Source organism: Oncorhynchus mykiss, chromosome 18, assembly GCF_013265735.2.
Source record: "Oncorhynchus mykiss isolate Arlee chromosome 18, USDA_OmykA_1.1, whole genome shotgun sequence".
Taxonomy (NCBI): domain Eukaryota; kingdom Metazoa; phylum Chordata; class Actinopteri; order Salmoniformes; family Salmonidae; genus Oncorhynchus; species Oncorhynchus mykiss.
In genome coordinates this window covers 57,909,101-57,936,605 of record NC_048582.1, presented here as the reverse complement: position 1 = coordinate 57,936,605, position 27,505 = coordinate 57,909,101, and the positions used below count along the sequence as shown (strand labels likewise).

At 46.7% G+C, this 27,505-nt stretch overlaps 1 protein-coding gene across 3 annotated transcripts in view; it reads right to left on the bottom strand.

The window, feature by feature from the left end:
- Window positions 1–1,308: 1,308 nt before the first annotated feature.
- LOC110496592 (inactive phospholipase C-like protein 2) overlaps window positions 1,309–27,505 on the bottom strand; it is a 41,444-nt gene continuing 15,247 nt past the window's right edge. For 2 of the 3 annotated variants that reach the window (XM_021572574.2, XM_021572577.2), the window contains exons 2-12: window positions 23,785–23,886; window positions 21,401–21,550; window positions 20,899–21,059; window positions 19,763–20,597; window positions 15,362–16,576; window positions 14,878–15,127; window positions 14,294–14,580; window positions 11,424–11,627; window positions 9,354–9,429; window positions 2,315–2,424; window positions 1,309–2,189 (exon numbers count right to left, since the gene is read on the bottom strand). In XM_021572574.2, coding sequence (XP_021428249.2) covers window positions 2,007–2,189; window positions 2,315–2,424; window positions 9,354–9,429; window positions 11,424–11,627; window positions 14,294–14,580; window positions 14,878–15,127; window positions 15,362–16,576; window positions 19,763–20,597; window positions 20,899–21,059; window positions 21,401–21,550; window positions 23,785–23,886 — 3,573 coding nt within the window. In that variant the 3' untranslated portion in view covers window positions 1,309–2,006. The remainder of the gene's footprint in view (window positions 2,190–2,314; window positions 2,425–9,353; window positions 9,430–11,423; window positions 11,628–14,293; window positions 14,581–14,877; window positions 15,128–15,361; window positions 16,577–19,762; window positions 20,598–20,898; window positions 21,060–21,400; window positions 21,551–23,784; window positions 23,887–27,505) is intronic. The other variant, XM_021572575.2, reaches the window with a different exon arrangement.

The window sequence follows — 27,505 nt, the reverse complement described above, 5'->3', positions numbered from 1 at the left end:
ATACAGCACACAGTGCCTTCGCAAAGTATTCAGACCCCTTGACTTTTTCCACATTTAGTTACATTACAGCCTTATACTAAAATGGATTAAATAAAAAAGATATTCAGCAAACTACACACAATACCTCACAATGATAAAGCAAACAGGTTTTTAGACATTTTTGCAAATGTATAAAAAAAATAAACCTTATTTACATAAGTATTCAGACCCTTTGCTATGAGACTCAAAATTGAGCTCAGGTGGAGTCTGTTTCCATTGATCATCCATTATATGTTTCTACAACTTGATTGAAGTCCACTTGTGGTAAATTCAATTGATTGGACATGATTTGGAAAGGCACACACCTGTCTATATAAGGTCCCACAGTTGACAGTGCATGTCAGAGCAAAAACCAAGCCATGAGATCAAAGGAATTGTCCGTAGAGTTCCAAGAATGGATTGTGTCGAGGCACAGATCTGGGGAAAGGTACCAAAAAATGTTTGCAGCATTGAAGGTCCCCAAGAACACAGTGGCCTCCATCATTCTTAAATGGAAGAAGTTTAGAACCACCGAGACTCTTCCTAGAGCTGGCTGCCCGGCCAAACTGAGCAATCGGGGGAGATGGGCCTTGGTCAGGGAGGTGACCAAGAACCTTATGGTCAATCTTATGGTCAATCTCAGTTCTTCTGAGGAGATGGGAGAACCTTCCAGAAGGACAACCATCTCTGCAGCACTCCACCAATCAGGCCTTTATGGTAGAGTGCCCACTCCTCAGTGCAAGACACATGACAGCCCACTTGGAGTTTGCCAAAAGGCACCTAAAGGACTCTCAGACCATGAGAACAAGATTCTCTGGTCTGATGAAACCAAGATTGAACTCTTTGGCCTGAATGCCAAGCTTCAAGTCTGGAGGAAACCTGGCACCATCCCTACGGTGAAGCACGTGGTGGCAGCATCATGCTGTGGGTATGTTTATCAGCAGCAGGGACTGGGAGACTAGTCAGGATCGAGGGAAAGATGAATGGAGCAAAGTATAGAGCGATCCTTGATGAAAACCCGCTCCAGAGCACTCAGGACCTCAGACTGGGGTGAAGGTTCCCCTTCCAACAGGACAACGACCCTAAGCACACAGCCAAGACAATGCAGGAGTGGCTTCGGGACAAGTCTCAATGTCCTTGAGTGGTCCAGCCAGAGCCCAGACTTGAATCGAATTGAACATCTCTGGCGAGACCTAAAAATAGCTGTGCAATGACGCTCCCCATCCAACCTGACAGAGCTTGAGAGGATCTGCAGAGAAGAATGGGAGAAACTCCCCAAATACAGGTGTGCTAAGCTTGTAGCGTCATACCCAATAAGATTCGAGGCTGTAATCACTGCCAAAGATGCTTCAAAAAGTACTGAGTAAAGGGTCTGAATACTTATGTAAATGTGATATTTCAGTTTTTTTAATTGATTCATTTCTCTGATCTCCACCCTGAAGGAATAGCTGGCTGAAACATTGTTTAAATTCAAGGTCAGAATACGTTTTAAAGAAAAGCGCATAAAAAGGGAATTAAGTTCCATTTACAAGTGCATAACTCGGGTCTGAATCGGCCCCATAGAGAGCAGGATTAAACATTTCTTATTTATAGCTGCATACAAAGTAGGGGACAGGGCAGTCTGTCTCTCTCTTTCTCTCAGACCTCATTCCTTCATTCCTCTCTACATTCCTGTCTCCAGTGTCTTCGACATTACTCCTCCCTCTTGACAGTGCTATAACAGGAGTTTTTCTCTTCAACTGAGTCCATCCTCCTTCTTCCTCATCGTTGTCTGGAGAAAATGGCAGACTAATCTCCAGCAGCCCCCGGGTGAGATGCAGAAGGAGCCTATCACTATAGAACGTATGTAGCAACTTCTTATCACCCTGACAATCCTCAGAATAGGACAATTGTGCCCTTAGAAACGGACCTACGGTCAGTTTTTACATTTTCCCCTTATGGTTCAATATATAATTTTAGACAGGTAAACTGTTCCTAGACCTGTCTGCCTAAGGGAAACTTCTTGCCGGAGCTGTACCCGACATTGAAGGAAGGGCGTCCAGGCTGCGCCGGGTGTGGGTTGTCTCTCCTGTCCCGCCCTTACTGAGGTTAGAGGTCAGGGCAGCGTAGTGGACCTGCTTTATGTTCTCCTGTACCTCCGTCTTAGCCCGTTTCAGCAGGTCTGCCTGCCCCTGAGAGAGAGAGAAGGGGAAGGATAGGAAGAGAGAGAGGAGTTGGTCTGAGTTGGCCAATGTCGGAACAGACTGGCAATATTCTGTGGTAGTCGTTGGTCTGGTGTGTGTGTGTGTATATTCACCTTCAGTATTGTGATGTTCCAGCTGAAACTCTCCACAGCTCTGGTGACCTTACGACCTTTAAGCCCCTCCTTCACTGCCATGGGCTTTAACTTATCATGGAACTCCATGGCTAGGTGACCACAGACACACATACACACACAATATTACAATCTTGAACCTTTCCCCCTTTGCCAACCTCTCCAGATCTTAACCAAGCCTCAAGACTGGCTCAACCTCTCCACGTCTTAACCAAGGCCCAAGGCTAGCTCAACCTCTCTGTGTCTTAGCCAAGGCCCAAGGCTAGCTCAACCTCTCCGCGTCTTAACCAAGGCCCAAGACTGCCTCAACCTCTCCGTGTCTTAACCAAGGCCCAAGACTGCCTCAACCTCTCCACATATTAACCAAGGCCCAAGACTGCCTCAACCTCTCCACATATTAACCAAGGCCCAAGGCTGCCTCAACCTCTCCACGTATTAACCAAGGCCCAAGGCTGCCTCAACCTCTCCACGTATTAACCAAGGCTGCCTCAACCTCTCCACGTATTAACCAAGGCCCAAGACTGGCTCAACCTCTCTGTGTCTTAACCAAGGCCCAAGGCTGGCTCAACCTCACTGTGTCTTAACCAAGGCCCAAGGCTGGCTCAACCTCTCTGTGTCTTAACCAAGGCCCAAGGCTGGCTCAACCTCTCTGTGTCTTAACCAAGGCCCAAGACTGGCACAGGTCAGTGGTTTGGTGGTGTCTGGTATTTGGGATTCAATCAAAAGTCTTCACCAGTTTATTACACCACAGAGAGAAACAGTGGTGTGTATTCATGGATGCCAAGGGAAGCCAGAATATCTTTTGCCTCTATGTTTAATACATTTGAATGCATCTAAGCGAGCAAAACAGCGCCCCCTCTGTCTCTGTACGTGTAGTGAATCGATTGGATGCGGTCTGGTCAAAAAAAAGTATGACCTTGTTGCTGCTTGCATTGAATGCAAGGGAAGCCAGCGAGCATGTGGCCTACCTTGACAAAAAATATTAAATAATAGTCAATCAGCGTTGCGCTAAACTGAGTGAACTCAGCTGTGAATGGTTCTGGCGCACCAAAAAAAAGTGCTAAGGGAAACCAGATTGTATTTGGCTTCAGACCAATCACATCAGAAGCCAAACGTCACTGACAAAACAAAACATACATTTTTGCATCTCGTTGGGTCATTGTCTTCCGGTGGCTAGCTAGCCAGCTAAAATTAGCCATGGCGGGAGATAGGGATTTGGACTTGTGGTTTTACTTAATTCTCCGTACGGGCCAATGATGATAACAGTGATTCTGATGCAACTATAAATTCATACATTGTGTCCCTTGCCTGAAAGGATGGAAGTTCAAGTAGCTGGCGAGGCGCATCATTGCCCATGAAAGGAAGTTAGGCTAGTGAGCAAGCATTTTAGCCAGGTAGCCTAACACAACAAAATAATCAAAATCATAGACCATTTAGGCAACATGAAAGAGGAGGATGGCATTGGGTGAGTCAACACGCACACACAGAAATTAGTACCATGGACAGCCACATCATAGAGGATTTAGCTTGCGTTTATTGGACAAAATTGTTTTTGGTATCTTTTAGTTGTCACTGTGTTAATAACTATTATTAAAGGCTACTCTGACATTGCTCATCCTAATATTTATATATTCCTAATATGTATATATTCCTTAATTTCATTATTTTACTTTTGTGTGTAATGTTGTGTATTGTTAGATATTATTGCACTGTTGGAGCTAAACTCACAAGCATTTTGCTACACCCGCAATAACATCTGCTAAAAACATGTTTATGTGACCAATAAAATGTAATTTTATTAGATTAAGCATAGGTGATTAGATGATGTTGAAGTTGAAATGGTGCTGGACTAGTGGAGGCAGCTCCTGTCCGGAGGTAACTCTCCGGTGTTTATAGTTGCTGTAACTCTCAGGTGTTTATAGTTGCGGTAACTCTCCGGTGTTAATAGTTGCGGTAACTCTCCGGTGTTTATAGTTGTGGTAACTCTCCGGTGTTTATAGTTGCGGTAACTCTCAGGTGTTTATAGTTGCGGTAACTCTCCGGTGTTAATAGTTGCGGTAACTCTCCGGTGTTTATAGTTGTGGTAACTCTCCGGTGTTAATAGTTGCGGTAACTCTCCGGTGTTTATAGTTGCGGTAACTCTCCGGTGTTTATAGTTGCGGTAACTCTCCGGTGTTAATAGTTGCGGTAACTCTCCGGTGTTTATAGTTGCGGTAACTCTCCGGTGTTTATAGTTGCGGTAACTCTCCGGTGTTTATAGTTGTGGTAACTCTCCGGTGTTAATAGTTGCGGTAACTCTCCGGTGTTTATAGTTGCGGTAACTCTCCGGTGTTTATAGCTGCGGTAACTCTCCGGTGTTAATAGTTGCGGTAACTCTCCGGTGTTTATAGTTGCGGTAACTCTCCGGTGTTTATAGTTTTATTTTTTTATTTTTATTTTTTTTACCCCCTTTTCTCCCCAATTTCGTGGTATCCAATTGTTAGTAGCTACTATCTTGTCTCATTGCTACAACTCCCGTACGGGCTCGGGAGAGACGAAGGCTGAATGTCATGCGTCCTCCGATACACAACCCAACCAGCCGTACTTCTTCTTAACACAGCGCGCATCCAACCCGGAAGCCAGCTGCACCAATGTGTGGGAGGCAACACCGTGCACCTGGCAACCTTGGCTAGCGCGCACTGCGCCCGGCCCGCCACAGGAGTCGCTGGTGCGCGATGAGACAAGGAGATCCCTACCGACCAATCCCTCCCTAACCCGGACGACGCTAGGCCAATTGTGCGTCGCCCCACGGACCTCCCGGTCACGGCCGGTTACGACAGAGCCTGGGCGCGAACCCAGGGACTCTGATGGCACAGCTGCGCCACCCGGGAGGCCCGGTGTTTATAGTTGCGGTAACTCTCCGGTGTTTATAGTTGCGGTAACTCTCCTGTGTTAATAGTTGCGGTAACTCTCCGGTGTTTATAGTTGCGGTACCTCTCCAGTGTTTATAGTTGTTTAGTCGTCCGAAAGAGTTGGAAACCTTACCTTGCTTGGCCATGCTGTTGGTCATGTAACTGTTTGTTACATGCAGTAACGGTACATTCAGACCACTTGACTTTTTCTACATTTTGTTAAGTTACAGCCTTGTCCTAAAAAAATGTCAATTGTTTTTTCCCCTCATCAATCTACACCCAGTACTCTATAATGACAAAGCAAGTTTTTGACATCTTTGCAAAAATATATTTCCATAAGTATTCAGACCCTGTACTCAGTACATTGTTGAAGCACCTTTGGCAGCGATTACAGCCTAGAGTCTTCTTGGGTATGACGCTATAAGCTTGGCACACCTGCATTTTATGAATGATGGCGCCAGAGGGGATGGCTGACATTTTACGGGCTCCTAACCAATTGTGCTATTTTGGTAGTTTTTTCAATTATTTTGTACATAAAGTTGCTGCTACCATCTCGTATGACCGAAAATAGTTTCTGGACATCAGAACATTGATTACTCACTTCGAACTGGAGAAAGATTTTTCTTTAATGAGTCTGACGCAAAGAATATACTGCTTTCCGGAGAACAGGCCCAAATCCCCTTCATTAGCGTGAAGAAAAGGAAGAGATACCGAGGGAGAAGGTCGGGGTGCATTGTTAGGATTCATAGGCGAGTGAGTAAATCACCATTACCATCGGTGCAATCACTGGAAAACAAACTCAATGATCTACGGTCGAGACTATCCTACCAAAGGGAAATTATACTGTAATATAGGCAACATCCGCACCGAGCTAGCTGACGCTTTCAATGAGCGGGAAACTTAATCAGGATGCTTATAAGAAATCCTGCTTCGCCCTAAAATGAACCATCAAACAGGGAAAGCGTTAATACAGGATGAAGATTGAATCCTACTGCACCGGCTCTGACGCTCATGGCAGGGCATGCAAACTAACAAGATTCAACAGACATAAACTGAACAAGTTCCACAGACAAATGACTAACAGAAGTCGAATAATGTGTCCCTGAACAAAGGGGGCGGGGGGGGTCCCTGTCCCTGTCCCTGTCATTTCCAGGGAGAATGGCCCTAACCCTCACCCTCCGATCCAACATGTCCCAGACGTGCTCAATGGGATTGAGATTCGGGCTCTTTGCTGGCCATGGCAGAACACTGATATTCCTGTCTTGCACGAACTCAAGCACAGAACAAGCAGTATGGCTGGTGGCATTGTCATGCTGGAGGGTTATGTCAGGATGAGCCTACAGGAAGGGTACCACATGAGTGAGGAGGATATCTTCCCTGTAACACACAGCGTTGAGATTGCCTGCAATGACAACAAGCTCAGTCCGATGATGCTGTGACACACCGCCCCAGACCATGACGGACCCTCCACCTCCAAATCGACCCCACTACAGAGTGCAGGCCTCGGTGTAACGCTCATTCCTTCGACGATAAACGCGAATCCGACCATCACCTTGGTGAGACAACAGCCACTCGTCAGTGAAGAGCACTTTTTGCCAGTCCTGTCTGGTCCAGCGACGGTGGGTTTGTGCCCATAGGCGATGTTGTTGCCGGTGATGTCTGGTGAGGACCTGCCTTACAACAGGCCTACAAGCCCTCAGTCCAGCCTCTCTCAGCCTATTGCGGACAGTCTGAGCACTGATGGAGGGATTGTGCGTTCCTGGTGTAACTCGGGCAGTTGTTGTTACCATCCTGTACCTGTCCCGCAGGTGTGATGTCCGGATGTACCAATCCTGTGCAGTGATTTTACCCACGCACCTGGAGAGAAAGGTAGAGAGATATCTGAATACAAGAATAAAGAGGTTGAGACCGGGAGTGGGGACTGCGCATTGCTTTCGACTTTTAAAGGTAATTTATGGTTGAGCCAACATCCTCAATGTTTGCAGTGAATCTCCGCAAACGTTGGAAATATTTTCTTTACAATGTGCATTGTCCACAGTGGAATGAGCTTGTTGACAATGTGCCTTTGGTTTAATCCTGGCCTGAATTAAAGAGAGAGAGAGAGAGGGCAAACTCCTCATCCTCACGTCCCTCTGGTCAGATTGAGCGTGTGGTGCAGTGTGTAAATTCTGCCTGGCTTTCTCTGTTCGCCCCAGGACACTGTCACACTTTATCACCATCTCCATGGAGACAAGGAAGTGGGTTAACACCGGTCACACACTGCTAGGAGCGATAATGTGAGGGTACTTTTAAACACAGCATCCTGAGCAACACCACACAACGCAACGCAGACCTGAATGCAACTCAGTAGATATTACTGTTTAATGCTCTACCTCAGCCTTTCCCTCAAACTTTCCCTCCCTCAGCCTTTCCCTCCCTCCCTCAGCCTTTCCCTCCCTCCCTCAGCCTTTCCCTCCCTCCCTCGCTCCCTCCCTCCCTCGCTCCCTCCCTCCCTCAGCCTTTCCCTCAACCTTTCCCTCCCTCAGCCTTTCCCTCCCTCCCTCCCTAAGCCTCTCCCTCCCTCCCTCCCTCCCTCTCCCTTTCCCTCCCTCCCTCTCCCTTTCCCTCCCTCCCTCTCCCTTTTCTCTCTCTCTGTCTTACATACACCTGAAAACAACCCACTAACAACACTCACTTATACACAATTACACATAATCTCGTATACACTGACTAAATCCACCCTCCCCTTCACACACAAACAAACACGCACACTTACACGCACCACGTTGCCTGCCTGCCTGCCAGTGCAGTTGCTAGGCGACGCTTGGCTTGAGTGCCAGGGCATTCCGTTGTGTGTGCATGTGAGAAACGTTCTATTTCCCTGTGTAGCCGAGCGGAACCGACAGAACAGAGAGAGATCAGCACGGGCCAGAACTCTTCTTCCCCTCCGACTCCTGGGGCCTCACAAAAACCCTGCACCACAATATATATGCTGACCTCTCATCCCCTCTCCTCAGACTCCTAGGGCCTCACAAAAACCCTGCAGCACAATTATCATAACTGTCTTTATGAAGAAGGTTTATTAAAAAGTCTGTGTTACAAATGGTAGCCTGTTTCCTATATAGTATACTATCTTTAACCAGAGCTCTATGAGGTCTGCTCATTAGGCCTATACAGCCAACAATGAGCCTTTTAAAGTTATTTTCCCCAACATTTGCGGAGATCACATTCACGGTAAATCCTGCATATGTTGGTTCAAGCGTAATTTACCTTTAAAAAGTATGTTATAGTGCACTGCGTTTTAACGCGTCTTGCATTGAATCCCGGCCAAATAACTATATATAGTTATTGAGCCTTTCTATCCAGACTTCCCACGCATCTCAAACCAACATCCTCTCCACAGACTACCTTTTCATCTGCGAATCAATCACCTTCTCCTGGCAACCACGGAATGCTCACTGTTTATCACCATGGCGATGACTGTCTTGCCAAGTTCTGTCAGCCTACCCATGATGCCCAGCAACCAGAGTCGCTGCGGGGTAAACAAACCTTGCTCCGCCTAGTTACCCCTAGAGACTGATCTAAGGTATGTTTTGCATATCCACCTCTATTGGAAAAGGATAGGATTTGGGGAGGATACAGTGATTCTAGATTTGTGCCTAAGGCCATCTCGACCTGTACCCAGAGCTTATGCCAACACAAACTACAGATCGCCCACACAAATCAAGAGCTCAGTCAATAAACAAACTCATCTAATAGTAACATATTGACAGATCTGCCTCAGAGCCAGGATGAAAATAGCTCCAGTGATTGGTGAGGTAGCGAGATGATGTGAGTCCCAAATGGCCCATAGGGTTCTGGTCAAAAGTAGTGCACTATATAGGGAATAGGGTGCCATTTGGGACGGTACCATTTGGGACATAACCATGGAAGTCTCAGGAGACTACAGGCTTCAGGGTGTTGTTGACGATGTCTCAGCGGGAGAGTCTGTTGGCAGGGCCTGTAGGCAAGGCTTTCTCACAGCTACTGGGCTGTTGACTGAAGAAGAACATCCTGCCTGCTCTCTAACCACCTAACTAGCCAACACAACATTCCTTCTTTCTCTCTATGTACATTATATTCTCTCTCCCCTCTCTTTCCTTCTCTCTCACCTGTTGTCTGTATCTGTAGGATCCTGTCGTAGACTCCGTCTGACAGCTCGATCACCGCTCTGCTCGCCTGGATCATCTGTAGACAGAGTACACAAGATCAGTTCCTTACTTAGAGACACACAAAACATATGTATCAGTTAATCGTTACATTTCATGAATAACCCCAGAGAGATTAAGACCAAAAGCTTGATTAACTAAACACTTAGTGCAATGCCTTCTGGGACATGACCCCACTTTGTGAGTCTGGTGTTCGACAAATGAAGATAAACACTGCTGCTCCTAAGGGTCTGTCCACCACACAGACACACACTGCTGCTCCTAAGGGTCTGTCCACCACACAGACACACACTGCTGCTCTTAAGGGTCTGTCCACCACACAGACACACACTGCTGCTCCTAAGGGTCTGTCCACCACACAGACACACACTGCTGCTCTTAAGGGTCTGTCCACCACACAGACACACACTGCTGCTCCTAACGGTCTGTCCACCACACAGACACACACTGCTGCTCCTAAGGGTCTGTCCACCACACAGACACACACTGCTGCTCCTAAGGGTCTGTCCACCACACAGACACACACTGCTTCCACCCATTTATTTCTCCCCCAGGCAGGCATCCAAGTCAATGTGTGAGAGCCACTTAGCGGAATGAGATTCACATTTATGCTAATAATATTCAGGGCCAGGGTGAGCGTTTCTCACTCTGATCCATCAGGGATGAGGATGCATTCTCAAAGCACGCACGCACACACACACACACGTTGGGTTTACTATCTAAGTGGGACCAAAATAATTATTCCCATTCAAATTCCTCTTTCCCTAACCCTTAACGCTAGACCAGTAACCACCTTACCCTAACTCTGACCTTAACCCCAAACCTAACCTTAACCCTAACGCTTATTCTAACCTAACACTAATTTGAACCCTGATCCAAACTTAACCCTTAAGCCTAAAACTGTGTGTAAGTGATTGTGTGTCATGGGAAATTACACACACACACACACACGACAGGCTACTTCAACTCGTTCGGGGGAGTTTGTGAAAGTAAGCACTTTTTAGTCAATCATTAATCAATTTAAAATCTCTCTGGCTTTACTCTGGGACACGGCTAAAGGTGAAAGCTATAAAGATACCTCTATAAACCAGAGGGAACAGAACAGAGACATATTGTCATCAGATATCAGACATCTTACATAACAAAACTACTTACATAATGACCTACAGGTGTCGGATCTTAATTTGATCACCCTGTTGCAGGAGAACATTCCCGCTATACAGGAAATGTAAAACTTGTAGTGTATTTGAGGTTTTAAATGCTTCTGAAGTGTGTAATTTTCCCTTTTGACATTTCTGACATGATTTTCCCTTTAAGAAAAATGGCTACAAAAATGTCCATTTTATCCACTTCACATTTCCTTTTGCTGCAGGATTGTTTTCCTGCTGTATTAAACTGGCTCAAATGAAGATCCTATATCTGTAGACAGATGACCCCAGACATAATCTGACCAGTGGATTGTTCAATTAAAAGCACAGCTATCTGCCCAGTGGACGGTTCAATTTTTAAAAAAGCTATCTGACGGGCCAAGCATCCAAGCATCAATTACACTACTTTGAGGTATGGGAGAAAGAGAGAGAAGGGGGGTGCTGGCAAAGAGAGAGGCAGAGAGGGAGGCAGGGAGATGGAGGGGGAAGGGAGAGTGAGAGCGAGAGAGGGAGGGGGAAGGGAGAGTGGGGAAGGGAGAGCGAGCGAGAAAGTGGGGGAAGGGGGAGCGAGGGAAGGGAGAGCGAGGGAGGGGGGGAAGGGAAAGAGAGGGGAAGAGAGAGAGCGATGGAGAAAGAAAGAGAGAGTGAGGGAGAGCGAGAGAGCGGGGGAAGGGAGAGCAAGAGAAGGCAGAGCGAGAGAGAGAGGGGGAAGGGAGATAGAGGAGAGGGCCATAGAGAAAGAGTAGTTAAAAACATCAAATAATCAGAAAGAAACAATCAACTTCATTTAATTTGTATTCACAACCCAAAGCCCTACAAAAAAATTGAATGTGAAGGATTGATTGATTAATTAATTATTTCTCACCATTTCGTAAGTGGACACCACCCTGCGTAGGACGTCCGGCAGGGGCCCCTGAGACTCCATGGAGGGGTACTGCTCCTTCAACTCAAACAGCAGCAGGGGGGCCCCGTCAGCACCCGAAACTCGGGCCCCCAGGGCCAACACACACTGCATGAGGTTAGCCACCGCTGACACCCCACACAGATCCCTGAACACTGCCACCGAGTTCTACAGGGACAGAGAGAGAAAGCGAGGCGAGGGGGGGGGGGGGTTAAGGCAACACGCATATGTACAGTGCCTACGAAAAGTATTAAGACCTTTTGACATTTTCCACACTTTGTTACGTTACATCCTTATTCTAAAATGGATTAAAATAGTTTCCCCCCCGCATCAATCTACACACAATATCCCATAATGAAAAAACTGTTAATAATTTAAATTTGCCAATTTATAAAAAAAAAAAATTTGAAATATCACACTTAAATAAGTATTCATACCCTTTACTCAGTACTTTGTTGAAGCACCTTTGGCAACGATTTCAGCCTCGAGTCTTATTGGGTATGATGCTACAAGCTTCGCACACCTGTATTTGGAGAGTTTCTCCCATTCTTCTCTGCAGATCCTCTCAAGCTCTGTCAGGTTGGATGGGGAGCGTTGCTGCACAGCTATATTCAGGTCTTTCCAGAGATGTTCAATTGGATTCAAGTCCGGGCTCTGGCTGGGCCACTAAAATACATTGAGACTTGTCCCGAAGCTACTCCTGCGTTGCCTTGGGTGTGTGCTTAGGGTCGTTGTCCTGTTGGAAAGTGAACCTTTGCCCCAGTCTGAGGTCCTGAGCGCTCTGGAGCAGGTTTTCATCAAGGATCTCTCTGTACTTTGCTCCGTTCATCTTTGTCTCAATCCTGACTAGTCTCCCAGTCCCTGCCTCTGAAAAACATTCCCACAGCATGATGCTGCCTCCACCATGCTTCACTGTAGGGAAGGTGCCAGGTTTTCTCCAGACGTGACCTTGGCATTCAGGGTAAAGACTTCAATCTTGGTTTCATCAGACCAGAAAATCTTGTTTCTCATGGTCGGAGAGCCTTTAGGTGCCTTTTGGCAAACTCCAAGTGGGCTGTCATATGCCTTGCACTGAGGAGTGGCTTCTGTCTGGGCACTCTACCATAAAGGCCTGATTGGTGGAGTGCTGCAGAGATGGTTGTCCTTCTGGAAGGTTCTCCCATCTCCTCAGAAGAAGTCTAGAGCTCTATCAGATTGACCATAAGGTTCTTGGTCACCTCCCTGACCAAGGCCCATCTCAGTTTGGCTGGGTGGCCAGCTCTAGGAAGAGTCTTGGTGGTTCCAAACTTCTTCCATTTAAGAATGATGGAGGCCACAGTGTTCTTGGGGACCTTCAATGCTGCAAACATTTTTTGGTACCCTTCCCCAGATCTGTGCCCTGACACAATCCTTTCTCGGACCTCTACGAACAATTCCTTCGACCTCATGGTTTGGTTTTTGCTCTGACATGTGCTGTCAACTGTGGGACCTTATATAGACAGGTGTGTGCATTTCCAAATTATGTCCAATTAATTGAATTTACCACAGGTGGACTCCAATCAAGTTGTAGAAACATCTCAAGGATGATCAATGGAAACAGGATGCACCTGAGCTCAATTTCGAGTCTCATAGCAAAGGGTCTGAATACTTATGTTAATAAGGTATTTCTGTTTTTTATTTTTCATACATTGGCTAAACTTTCTGTTTTTGCATTGTCATAATGGTGTATCGTGTGTAGATTGCTGATAAAATAATAATATTTAATCAATTTTAGAATAAGGCTGTAATGTAACAAAATGTGTAAAAAGTGAAGGGGTCTGAATCATTTCTGAAGGCACCATATATAAACACACACACACACACACACACACACACACACACTTTCCCTGTATTGGTGATGCAGTGGGATTACATACTGTAATCCCCTACTGAGTGATTAGAGTTGCTGAGGGTTTATTCATGGAACAAACTGTCACATGGTTTCCTGGGATACCATCACTGAGAGAACATCTGATTGAATTTTAGAAGCTTTATGAGTACATAATTAAAGAGACAACCACAAATCGAATGTGTCACTACCACACTAATTAAATGAATTATTATTATGGTCATTCAACCTCTAAAATCTAAATCAAAAAGTTTGATTTAACAACTGACATTGACAGAGAGGCTGTTCTAATCTCTTCATGATGTCATAATGCTTGCCTTCAGAGTTTACTTCTGTTTAGGTGTGTGTGAGTGTGTGTGTGTGTGTGTGTGTGTGCGTGTGCGTGTGCATGCATGCGTACCCACTTATGTCCATACGTAGCTATGTGCGTACATGCAATTGTGTGTGTGTGTGTCTTCACTATCTGTTTGCATTAGTGCATTAGTCTACGACATCATAGTCTGGCATGAATCCCAGTCATCTCCAGACTAAACAGATTAGAGCAACTCCATATCACTTAGACAGCCAGACTAATGGTAACAGTTACAGGTACCATAACCTTTCCATAACCTTACCATAACCTTTCCATAACCTGTCAGTCTAAAGCAGAGCTTCATAGATCAGGCTAAATTGCCAGTTTAGACACAGTAAATATTATCTCACTGGTTCTGTGTTGTTTTCCTCCATTCAGTCTGCAGCTGTTGATGTCTCTGGAGGAATGACCATGTCAGCCATCTTTAGCTGAGTCATAATTTAGTGATCACTGAGATTGGACCCTCAAGGGGTTGGGATATATACCTGAAGTTGACTTGGCTATTCTGAGCTGGACATCATCTGTTGTAAATACAGGTATACAGGTATTTCTGTCCTTCAATCTGAAAATGGTGACTGTCTATATGACAAATGACTATCCTCCTCTCCTCCTCACCTGCATGTTCTCCCGCATGTCTGTGGCTTCCTTCAATGACGGGGCCGCCATTTTGAAAACATCATCCAAGGCTTTGACCCCCAGGTCCCTGAGTGCAGCGTACTCCCTCCCTCGCCTCGCCTTTCGCACAGACAGCCCTCGCTTGTGGGACTTGCCCCCTCCTCTCCGGTTGGTGAGAGCCACATGGACAAACAGCCGGGCGTAGGGGAGGTCCTCCCCCATCAGAGACTGTAATGGTACGTGCCGGTAGCCTGGCTGTAAGCACTCCAGGGGAATGGTATACTGACCTGTGGTAAAACAGGGGAGATTAAAATTGATGTACAGTGGTGTTAGACAATGAAATGACCATGAGAAGATAGTGAATGTTCACTCACTCTTTAACTGCTACCAAGTGTTTTTTTATCTTAGCTAGTGATACTTCCTCAGTGAACTAGCGATGACCTTCATATGGCTGAAAAGTTGTTGTAGTATCACTAGTTCAACCCAAAGCAGACTGGACACCGGACTAGCAGTCCGTGCAGAGATGACCTTCGCCCTCCCGCCACTACTGACCTGCTGACCTTTGCCCTCGTTCCAGTACTAACCTATGAACTCGTCCCCTATGAATTCATCATCAAGCACCACGAAGCGCACCATAGCCAGCTCAGGCAGGTTGATCTGGAACTCAAAGCTTTCGTCGAAGATGGGGTTGTCTCCGTTCTCCACCACCGTGCGGGTGCGGCGCTCGGCACAGTCGGCAGGGATACCATGGATCTCCACGTAGACGTACGGGTCCACCACATCTCCTTTAGCTCCAGAACCACACGGGCGGGGCAAGTTCTGACCACTGATCACCTGCATGGATGGATTGGTTTGTTGATTGTTTGAGTGTCAATTTGTGTGTTAGTTTGTTTGTTTGATTGAAATGTTCCCACATCTTATTTTAATTCAGGTGCAAGAGAAGTGTACTAAATTACAAACAATACCATTCAACCATGAAGGAGTCAACCAGCCAGGCAGTGTGTAGGAGCCTCTATTAAACTGATAGAAATAGACAGACCACATGGTGGTAATCTGCTAGCCACTCACCTTAACATGGAGCAGCTGAGGGGACACACCCGGCACAGATTCTCTTGTATTGGCGCTGAAATATGAAACCTCCTGTCGCATGATGGTGGGTCGCAGCACGTACCCACAATTCCCGTTCTGGCGGAACCAGGCGATGTTTAGGTCCATCATCAACCCGGGCGTCTGGTAGTTCATAGCCACAATTTGGCAACCGCACTTCCACAGGTCCTGTGGGTTCATGTTGCTGGAGTCGATGCGCATGGCGCTGGGGTAGACCCGCGACAGGAAGCGCTTGTTGTAGTTGACAAAGTCTCCCGGGCGCTCGCTGGCGCAGCGCACCGCTAGGGTCTCGTTGAACGAGCAGAACTCCCAGGGTTTCTGGGTTGAGAAAGACTTCTGGAAGTCCGTGAAGCGTACCGACTTGCACAGAGTCACCAAGTCCGAGAGCTCCTTCAGAAGATGGAACCGTTTAGAGGGAGGAGCAGGGGTCAGGGTTTTCACGCTACTAGTAACACCCCCCCCGCCACCTTTCTGTCCCCCCTCCCCTCCTCCTCCTTCACTGTTACCAGCCTTCATCCTCTGGCACATCTCCGCCCCCTCGTCTTCATCAGTCACATCCCCCTCCGTGTCACCACACCCCTCCTTCAACTTCTGCCCCTTCAGAAGGATCTTGCCCCTCAGGGCATGGGGAGAGGGCAGGTACCCCTCCCCTTCCCCGATGGGCCCTGTGTACAACCTCTCCCCTAGTATCCTCCTCAGGTGCTGGAGCATGACTCTCTGCTGGCAGGGGGAGCAGTGGTTCTCCAAGCACAGGATTAGAGGACACTCTGACGCTGCGAATGAAAAGCACCCAATCACGTCCAGGACACAGCGGAACAGGACAGGCGAGGTGAGGGTGTAACCAGTATAAACCACGGGTTCGTCGTCAGGGCCGTCCCACACGTCCACCTCCACACACCTGCAGCCCATCTTTAAAGCCCGGATGTAGCCGGTGATGTCAGAGGGCCCCCTGAACTGGTCCTCGATGAGGTAGGTGTTGTGGGAGGAGTTGATGTAGTAGTGGGATAAGGGCTGGCTCATGTCCTGGCACATCTTGCTGTGCTCCGGGTCAAACAAGTGGCACTCCATGGACGTAAGATAGCTGGTGAAACCGTCCAATGAGAGGCAGCCCTGGCGACGGCCCTCCTCCGACGGCTCGTGGGATTGGATGAGCTCCAGACTGGTGTCTTCAGTCACCTAGACAGGGAGGTGAGAGCAGAACAGAGAGATTCTCTTGAAGTGACATACAGTACCAGTCAAAAGTTTGGACACACCTACTAATTACAGGTTATTTCGTTATTTTTTACTATTTTCTACATTTTAGAATAATAGTGAAGACATCAAAACTATGAAATAACACATGGAATCATGGAGTAACCAAAAATTTGTTAAACAAATCAAAATGTATTTTATATTTGAGATTCTTCAAAGTAGCCACCCTTTGACTTGATGACAGCTTTCCACACTCTTGGCATTCTCTCAACCAGATTCATTAGGTAGTCACCTGGAATGCATTTCAATTAACAGTTGTGCCTTGATAATTTGTGGAATTTCTTTCCTTAATGCATTTGAGCCAATCAGTTGTGTTGTGACATGGTAGGGGTGATTTCCACCTCTAGGGGAGGGGGGAATCTGTGCCGTATACAGAAGATAGCTCTATTTGGTAAAAGACAAAGTCCATATTATGGCAAGAACAGCACAAATAAGCAAAGAGAAATGGCAGTCCATCATTACTTTAAGACATGAAGGTCAATCAATACAGAACATTTCAAGAACTTGCAATCCAAATTTGAGATTTTTGGTTCCAACCACCGTGTCTTTGTGAGACGCAGAGTAGGTGAACAGATGATCTCTGCATGTGTGGTTCCCACCGTGAAGCATGGGGGAGGAGGTGTGATGGTGCTTTGCTGGTGACATTCATTTATAATTCAAGGCACACTTAACCAGCATGGCTACCACAGCATTCTGCAGCGATTCGCCATCCCATCTGGTTTGCGCTTAGTGGGACTATCATTTGTTTTTCAACAGGACAATGACCCAACACACCACCAGGCTGTGTAAGGGCTATTTGACCAAGAAGGAGAGTGATGGAGTGCTGCATCAGATGACCTGGTCTCCACAGTCCCCCAACTTCAACCCAATTGAGATAGTTTGGGATGAGTTGGACCGCAGAGTGAAGGAAAAGCAGTCAACAAGTGCTCAGCATATGTGGGAACTCCTTCAAGGCTGTTGGAAAAGCATTCCAGGTGAAGCTGCTTGAGAGAATTCCAAGAGTCTGCAAAGTTGTCATCAAGGGAAATGGTGGCTACTTTGAAGAATCTTAAATATACTTTGATTTGTTTAACACTTTTTTGGTTCTTACATGATTCCATATGTGTTATTTCATAGTTTTGATGTCCTCACTATTATTCTACAATGTAGAAAATAGTACAAATAAAGAAAAACCCTTGAATGAGTAGGTGTGTCCAAACTTTTGACTAGTACTGTAGTTCTATTCGGTAAAACCTGACACAACAACTGTCCATTGGAGTTATGGCTGTTATGGTGACCATTTTACCGCCATACCGGTGGTCACGAGTCATGACTGCAGTCAAATTCTACATGACCGTTTAGTCACGGTAACTAGGCATCTCCAAAACTGTGCTCTGATGCTGCTGATGGTTATTAGAAGCATACCAAACTTGCTAATTGCCCGTCTCTAATGGCCTGGTATTCAGAGCTCTATTGTTCCTCTAATTACTAATTGCGCAACATTTCTACGGGCTATGCAATTGTAGAGTTTTGATGGCCTCTATTAAAAAGAGGAGGATCCCATCAGATTTCTATAATCTAGGACTACTATATTTATTTCTCAACTTTACTAATATTAAGCACATTGCTTCGCTTTACAACATGAGTATAGCCTACCTAGCTGGCATGAAAATGAACTACGGGAAAAGCGTCCTCCATTATCTATTTAAGTGCAAAAATGATACGTATTTTTTCTAAATCAAAACTAATTTCACACATATATTATGTAATATATGTAAAGACAAGATTAAATTAAGAATAGTCTGATGGCTGACAATATTATAATTTGTGAATTATGTATTATCACTGAATGATGCCCAGCATAAGGCAAGAAGCAGCGCATTCTTTTTTTCCCCAGACTTTTTCAAATCGTAGCCACACACATCACGTAACCTAGCCCATAGGTCTATATGTTTTGATACGGTTTGTATCACAACTAAAGTGGCCAAATAACTCCAAATGTAGCCTAGGCCTAGCACCATGGAACACGCTTAGAGAGCACGTAGCCTACAGAGCCTAGTGAAAGATGTGTTCTTATAAACTCAGTCATTACACAATCATGTGTGAAAACAGTTTTGACTGGCCACTATTTAAAAGAGGATCCTAGCTTTCTCGTGCTGCTAGTAGGCCCAGGCTATAACAGATACGTTTCTTCTTCATTTGCATAGGAAAAATGTGGCCTTTTATAAACATATTTCAAGCAACTATACTGCACTTTATATGACTGGAGACATTAGCAGAATCTTTTATAATATGTCAAATTTAAGGCTAGTCAACTCTGCTGACACTGACAAGCAATCAATAAAAACGCCGTTGTCCATAAAATAGGCTGGAGAGAAGGGAAGACACAAATATAGTATGACGTCCATCTAAACTGGAGGACGAAATGATGGTCCAAAAACATACAGACCCAACAATGAGAAATATTGAATAGGCACAGTGCGCACAAATAACTCTAAATTAAGCATATGGGAGGACATGTGTCGTTGTTAACTGCTGAACACAGAATAGTGAGAACTCCCACAGAAAATATCCTTTCTATTTTATTCAGCTACTGTATGTTCAATTGTATTATTCTATACTATAAAATAATGCCACAGAATTCTAAGCAAATCTTGTCTGCTAAATGAACTAGTGTAGCCCACAGCCATATGGCATAGCCTCAGAATATGCTATTCTGTTATTCTGAAATAGGCTTCATTTCACTTCACTTTCTTTAGACCTGTCTAAAATAAATCATGGATTTATTGTGAAGGTGTAGGCTATATTACATGGATTTATTAGACTTTTTAAAATGTAGATGTTCCAAAGGTCTGCATCAGTGTCTTGCTTGTAGGATGTGCGTTGAAGCCAGGAGATGCTAAATGTGTTTATGTTAATTGTTGGTCAATTACCGTGAGATCGGCAGTTATTGCATGACAATCACCGGCTGACAAGATCGACCGCCACAGCCCTAATTGCAGGGACACTTTATTTCTTATCATCTAGACAGAGCTAAGAAGGACAAAAGAGAAGGAAAAGAGAGGAGAAACAGGGAGAGAGAAAACACAAGAACAGTTCTTCTGGTATCATTTTCCTCTTCCCAATCCTTACCTGAGCCACGCCCTGCTCAGCCTCCAGGAACTTCATCAGATCCTTGGTATCAAGGAACTCCTTGTTGCTAGAGAACTGCACAAGCAGGAAGTAGATCTCCGGTCGGGTGCAAAGTTCGTGAAATACCTCAATGAACTCCTCCTTGGTGACCCTGTCCTCTATTTCTCCTCTTCTGTTGTCTGAGTTTCCTTTACCCACCACCTCAGTTCTAGTCCCAGCCCCATCTCCTTTACCCACCACCTCAGTTCTAGTCCCAGCCCCATCTCCTTTACCGACCACCTCAGTTCTAGTCCCAGCCCCATCTCCTTTACCGACCACCTCAGTTCTAGTCCCAGCCCCATCTCCTTTACCGACCACCTCAGTTCTAGTCCCAGCCCCATCTCCTTTACCGACCACCTCAGTTCTAGTCCCAGCCCCATCTCCTTTACCGACCACCTCAGTTCTAGTCCCAGCCCCATCTCCTTTACCGACCACCTCAATTCCATCCCCAGAACCAGTTCCAGCTCCAGCTACAACTGAAGTCCCAACCATTGCTTCAGGTAGAGCCACAGCCCCAACATCAGTTCCAACTCCAGTTGTCCGAGCCCCCCTCGTCCTCTCTTTGATTCGATGGAGCTCCTTAAACCTGCGTTCTACTTTCCCACTCCTCACTCCAGGGTTAACACTCTTGATCAGTCCTACCGCCGACCGCAAACTGATCCCCTCCTCCTCTCTTCCACCGAGTCCATTTGAAACAACCTTAGAGGAGAACATCTCTGCTAGCCAGACGAGACGAAGGCTGTCCTCACTGCTGGCTATCATATCCATGGCATGCTTCCCATACAGAATCAGATACCTAGGATGAGACAGAGAAGGATTACAAGGAGATGTCGTCATAATTTAAAGATACTAGGGTAGGGAATAAAATGGGAGATGAGCCAACTCTTCCAATTGTTTTCATTCACTTCATTGTCTCACTGGGACTTCCATTTCGCTGCCAGTGGATCTTCAGATTGTTACAGTATGACATCACTAGGCCATGGAGAGTTGGCTAAACTACAGCACAACCAGATCTGGCAACCCGGAAATACTTTGTCGACATGTATACTACATCAAGATCTGGCAACCCAGCAAGACATTGACGACATGTATCCTACCTCAGGCCAGTTACCCAAACGTTGGCCACCTCTGCAGAGTTAGCTACCAGGTCCAGAGCTTCATAGGTCTCTCCGTAGATGATAGAGAAGGCACAGTCCTCAGAGATCTGGTCATAGATGCTGTTGGTCCTAAATGTCTCTGTGTTGCGGCCGGTGCGGACCTGGAATGACACAAAGAAGGATCCAATCAAAAGTCAGTGAAGGAACTCGGTGAAACAATAGGAACAGTATACAAGGAGTCAACTGTTCCTATTGTTTCACCGAGTTCCTTCACTGACTGATTGTTCTATTTGGCTCCAAGACAGTGCTGAAGAATAGTCAACTCCTGATGAGTGCAAACTCCATTTTAATGTCTTGCAGATTATCCAATTAAAATAGTTCTGGTTCAGTGCATAAACTCACTCATGGAATTCCCCAGCCATTGCATTTATCAGGAGTTAACTCTATTATGATTAATAGCATCCCTGTCTCCACTTTGTTCTCCTCCTGGGTGTGTACCTACCTCTCTGATGGAGGAGACGGCGATGCGGGCCTTATCTGACTCCTTCTTGGAGGGCTCCCATCGCAGGGCCTGCAGACTTGACTCCAGCAGGTAGTAGCGTTGGTAGACACGTGAGTTGGAGCGCACCTTCCGCAGCTCAGTACCCCTCACCTCAAATCAAATCAAATTTTATTTGTCACATACACATGGTTAGCAGATGTTAATGCGAGTGTAGCGAAATGCTTGTGCTTCTAGTTCCGACAATGCAGTAATAACCAACAAGTAATCTAACTAACAATTCCAAAACTACTGTCTTGTACACAGTGTAAGGGGATAAAGAATATGTACATAAGGATATATGAATGAGTGATGGTACAGAGCAGCATAGGCAAGATACAGTAGATGGTATCGAGTACAGTATGTACAAATGAGATGAGTATGTAAACAAAGTGGCATAGTTTAAAGTGGCTAGTGATACATGTATTACATAAGGATACAGTCGATGATATAGAGTACAGTATATACGTATGCATATGAGATGAATAATGTAGGGTAAGTAACATTATATAAGGTAGCATTGTTTAAAGTGGCTAGTGATATATTTACATCATTTCCCATCAATTCCCATTATTAAAGTGGCTGGAGTTGAGTCAGTGTCAGTGTGTTGGCAGCAGCCACTCAATGTTAGTGGTGGCTGTTTAACAGTCTGATGGCCTTGAGATAGAAGCTGTTTTTCAGTCTCTCGGTCCCAGCTTTGATGCACCTGTACTGACCTCGCCTTCTGGATGATAGCGGGGTGAACAGGCAGTGGCTCGGGTGGTTGATGTCCTTGATGATCTTTATGGCCTTCCTGTGACATCGGGTGGTGTAGGTGTCCTGGAGGGCAGGTAGTTTGCCCCCGGTGATGCGTTGTGCAGACCTCACCACCCTCTGGAGAGCCTTACGGTTGAGGGCGGAGCAGTTGCCGTACCAGGCGGTGATACAGCCCGCCAGGATGCTCTCGATTGTGCATCTGTAGAAGTTTGTGAGTGCTTTTGGTGACAAGCCAAATTTCTTCAGCCTCCTGAGGTTGAAGAGGCGCTGCTGCGCCTTCTTCACAATGCTGTCTGTGTGGGTGGACCAATTCAGTTTGTCTGTGATGTGTATGCCGAGGAACTTAAAACTTGCTACCCTCTCCACTACTGTTCCATCGATGTGGATAGGGGGGTGTTCCCTCTGCTGTTTCCTGAAGTCCACAATCATCTCCTTAGTTTTGTTGACGTTGAGTGTGAGGTTATTTTCCTGACACCACACTCCGAGGGCCCTCACCTCCTCCCTGTAGGCCGTCTCGTCGTTGTTGGTAATCAAGCCTACCACTGTTGTGTCGTCCGCAAACTTGATGATTGAGTTGGAGGCGTGCGTGGCCACGCAGTCGTGGGTGAACAGGGAGTACAGGAGAGGGCTCAGAACGCACCCTTGTGGGGCCCCAGTGTTGAGGATCAGCGGGGAGGAGATGTTGTTGCCTACCCTCACCACCTGGGGGCGGCCCGTCAGGAAGTCCAGTACCCAGTTGCACAGGGCGGGGTCGAGACCCAGGGTCTCGAGCTTGATGACGAGCTTGGAGGGTACTATGGTGTTGAATGCCGAGCTGTAGTCAATGAACAGCATTCTCACATAGGTATTCCTCTTGTCCAGATGGGTTAGGGCGGTGTGCAGTGTGGTTGAGATTGCATCGTCTGTGGACCTATTTGGGCGGTAAGCAAATTGGAGTGGGTCTAGGGTGTCAGGTAGGGTGGAGGTGATATGGTCCTTGACTAGTCTCTCAAAGCACTTCATGATGACGGAAGTGAGTGCTACGGGGCGGTAGTCGTTTAGCTCAGTTACCTTAGCTTTCTTGGGAACAGGAACAATGGTGGCCCTCTTGAAGCATGTGGGAACAGCAGACTGGTATAGGGATTGATTGAATATGTCCGTAAACACACCGGCCAGCTGGTCTGCGCATGCTCTGAGGGCGCGGCTGGGGATGCCGTCTGGGCCTGCAGCCTTGCGAGGGTTAACACGTTTAAATGTCTTACTCACCTCGGCTGCAGTGAAGGAGAGACCGCATGTTTTCGTTGCCGGCTGTGTCAGTGGCACTGTATTGTCCTCAAAGCGGGCAAAAAAGTTGTTTAGTCTGCCTGGGAGCAGGACATCCTGGTCCCAGGACACCTGACACAAACAGCACGTCAATTATGCACAGACCTTGATCCTATTCACTGGGAAGCAAACTGGACGAAATAGACTACCTGGCCAATGAAAAACGTCTGTTTTCCGTTGCGAAACGTTTTTCAACGGTGTGCACTAATGAATAACTGAAACCAACAGACACTGCCACAGCAGAACTGTATAGTTTATAACTAGTGTGTGTAATAGGTGATGTTCCCCACCATAGCACTGATGCAGTCTGCAGCGCTGCTGATCTTCCTCTCAGAGAGACTGCTGCTGAAGGAGACCGTCTTCTTCCTCTCACGACCAGCACGAGAACCATCCTACAGAGAGACAGAGGGAGGTTCAAAGGGAGGGATGGAGGGAGGGAAACAGAGGGGAAGCGATAGGAGGAAATTGGGAAAGTGGAGAGAGAGTGGAGCAGAGGGAAAGGGAGAAAGATATTAATACAGATGAATCTACACTCCAACCAGCACAGGTTCATTACACTCTGTAGTTGTTTCTTCTGATATCATGTGTCAGAGTGCATTTGCCCTTCACCCTTAACCCATTAATCAAACACTGATGGGCTTTGAGAATTCTAAATCCAAATCGTCTGAGTTCTAAATCACTCTTCCGCACAATCAACCACTCAAAAGGGCAGCTTGAGAGAGAGAGAGAGAGAGAGAGAGAGAGATTAAAGGGAAGGATGACAACATTGTTTGGGGGTGGTGGGGTGGGTTTATTTAATTACAGATATATCTAGCTCTAGAAAAAAAACGTCAAAGAGAATCAGTAGCAGCATCAATGATGGAGTCTGACAGAATGATGGAGCATCAGGAAAGACAGAGGGAACACTGTTGCGTCCTGTAATCCAATCACGTTAACACACATTGAAAAGTGCCCTGACGCGGCCAATGACGACTGGCGACCTTATCATTCAGCCTAGTCAGTACACAAGAACAGATTTAAACCTAAAAAAATGTGGGCCTCCCGAGTGGTGCAGCGGCCTAAGGCACTGCAGTGCTTGAAGCATCACTACAGACCCGGGTTCGATCCCAGGCTGTGTTACAGCCAGCTGTGACCCGGCGACCCAATTGGCCCAGCGTCGTTAGGGGAGGGTTTGGCAGACTGGAACTTCCTTGTCCCTTCGTGCTCTAGCAGCTCCTTGTGGCAGGACGGCCAACTTCAAGCTGACTTCAGTCGCCAGCTGCTCTGTTTCCTCTGACACATTGGTGAGGCTGGCTTCCGGGTTAAGTGAGCAGTGTGTCAAGAAGTTGTGCGGCTTGGCCTGGTCGTGTTTCAGAGGACGCATGGCTCTTGACCTTTGCCCTACGGACTCGGGAGAGGCAGTTGCAGCAGTGGGATAAGACTGTAACTACCAATTGGGGAGAAAAAGGGGTCAACCTTTTTATATATTTTTTATTATTCAGAATAAATTCAATCTAAACCCACACAAAAACCCATAGAGAAATTGACAAAACAAATAGATGTAGGACCTTAGCAGTTGTAAAGGCACAGCCTTCTTCAGAAGACCCCTCTGTCTTCTGCATCTCCTCATCACCGTGTTTCTACACCTGCATTGCATTGCTTGGGTTTTAGGCTGGGTTTCTGTACAGCACTTTGAGATTTCAGCTGATGTAAGAAGGGCTTTATAAATAAATTGGATTTGATCTCCTTCTGTCTTCTGCACCTCCTTCTGTCTTCTGCATCTCCTTCTGCCTTCTGCATCTCCTTCTGCATCTCCTTCTGCCTTCTGCATCTCCTTCTGCATCTCCTTCTGCCTTCTGCATCTCCTTCTGTCTTCTGCATCTCCTTCTGTCTTCTGCATCTCCTTCTGTCTTCTGCATCTCCTTCTGCATCTCCTTCTGCCTTCTGCATCTCCTTTTGCCTTCTGCATCTCCGCCTGCATCTCCTTCTGCCTTCTGCATCTCCTTCTGCATCTTCTTATGCCTTCTGCATCTCCTTCTATCTTCTGCATCTCCTTCTGCATCTCCTTCTGCATCTCCTTCTGCCTTCTGCATCTCCTTCTGCATCTCCTTCTGCCTTCTGCATCTCCTTCTGCATCTCCTTCTGCCTTCTGCATCTCCTTCTGCATCTCCTATCTTCTGCATCTCCTTCTGCATCTCCTTCTGCATCTCCTTCTGCACCTCATTCTGCCTTCTGCATCTCCTTTTGCCTTCTGCATCTCCTTTTGCCTTCTGCATCTCCTTCTGCATCTCCTTCTGCCTTCTGCACCTCATTCTGCCTTCTGCATCTCCTTCTGTCTTCTGCATCTCCTTCTGCATCTCCTTCTGTCTTCTGCATCTCCTTCTGTCTTCTGCATCTCCTTCTGCCTTCTGCATCTCCTTCTGCATCTCCTTCTGCCTTCTGCATCTCCTTCTGCCTTCTGCATCTCCTTTTGCCTTCTGCCTTCTGCATCTCCTTCTGCCTTCTGCATCTCCTTCTGCCTTCTGCATCTCCTTCTGCCTTCTGCACCTCATTCTGCCTTCTGCACCTCATTCTGCCTTCTGCACCTCCTTTTGTCTTCTGCATCTCCTTCTGCCTTCTGCATATCCTTCTGCATCTCCTTCTGCCTTCTGCATCTCCTTCTGCCTTCTGCATCTTCTTCTGCCTTCTGCACCTCCTTCTGCCTTCTGCATCTCCTTCTGCCTTCTGCATATCCTTCTGCCTTCTGCATCTCATTCTGCCTTCTGCATCTCCTTCTGCCTTCTGCACCTCCTTCTGCCTTCTGCACCTCCTTTTGCCTTCTGCATCTCCTTCTGCCTTCTGCATCTCCTTCTGTCTTCTGCATCTCCTTCTGTCTTCTGCATCTCCTTCTGTCTTCTGCATCTCCTTCTGCCTTCTGCATATCCCTTTGCCTTCTGCATATCCTTCTGCATCTCCTTCTGCCTTCTGCATCTCCTTCTGCCTTCTGCATCTCCTTCTGCCTTCTGCACCTCCTTCTGCCTTCTGCATCTCCTTCTGCCTTCTGCATATCCTTCTGCCTTCTGCATCTCCTTCTGCCTTCTGCATCTCCTTCTGCCTTCTGCATCTCCTTCTGTCTTCTGCATCTCCTTCTGTCTTCTGCATCTCCTTCTGCATCTCCTTCTGCCTTCTGCATCTCCTTCTGTCTTCTGCATCTCCTTCTGTCTTCTGCATCTCCTTCTGTCTTCTGCATCTCCTTCTGCATCTCCTTCTGCCTTCTGCATCTCCTTTTGCCTTCTGCATCTCCGCCTGCATCTCCTTCTGCCTTCTGCATCTCCTTCTGCATCTTCTTATGCCTTCTGCATCTCCTTCTATCTTCTGCATCTCCTTCTGCATCTCCTTCTGCCTTCTGCATCTCCTTCTGCATCTCCTTCTGCCTTCTGCATCTCCTTCTGCATCTCCTTCTGCCTTCTGCATCTCCTTCTGCATCTCCTATCTTCTGCATCTCCTTCTGCATCTCCTTCTGCACCTCATTCTGCCTTCTGCATCTCCTTTTGCCTTCTGCATCTCCTTTTGCCTTCTGCATCTCCTTCTGCATCTCCTTCTGCATCTCCTTCTGCCTTCTGCACCTCATTCTGCCTTCTGCATCTCCTTTTGCCTTCTGCATCTCCTTCTGTCTTCTGCATCTCCTTCTGCATCTCCTTCTGTCTTCTGCATCTCCTTCTGCATCTCCTTCTGCCTTCTGCATCTCCTTCTGCATCTCCTTCTGCATCTCCTTCTGTCTTCTGCATCTCCTTCTGTCTTCTGCATCTCCTTCTGCCTTCTGCATCTCCTTCTGCATCTCCTTCTGCCTTCTGCATCTCCTTCTGCCTTCTGCATCTCCTTTTGCCTTCTGCATCTCCTTTTGCCTTCTGCCTTCTGCATCTCCTTCTGCCTTCTGCATCTCCTTCTGCCTTCTGCACCTCATTCTGCCTTCTGCACCTCATTCTGCCTTCTGCACCTCCTTCTGTCTTCTGCATCTCCTTCTGCCTTCTGCATATCCTTCTGCATATCCTT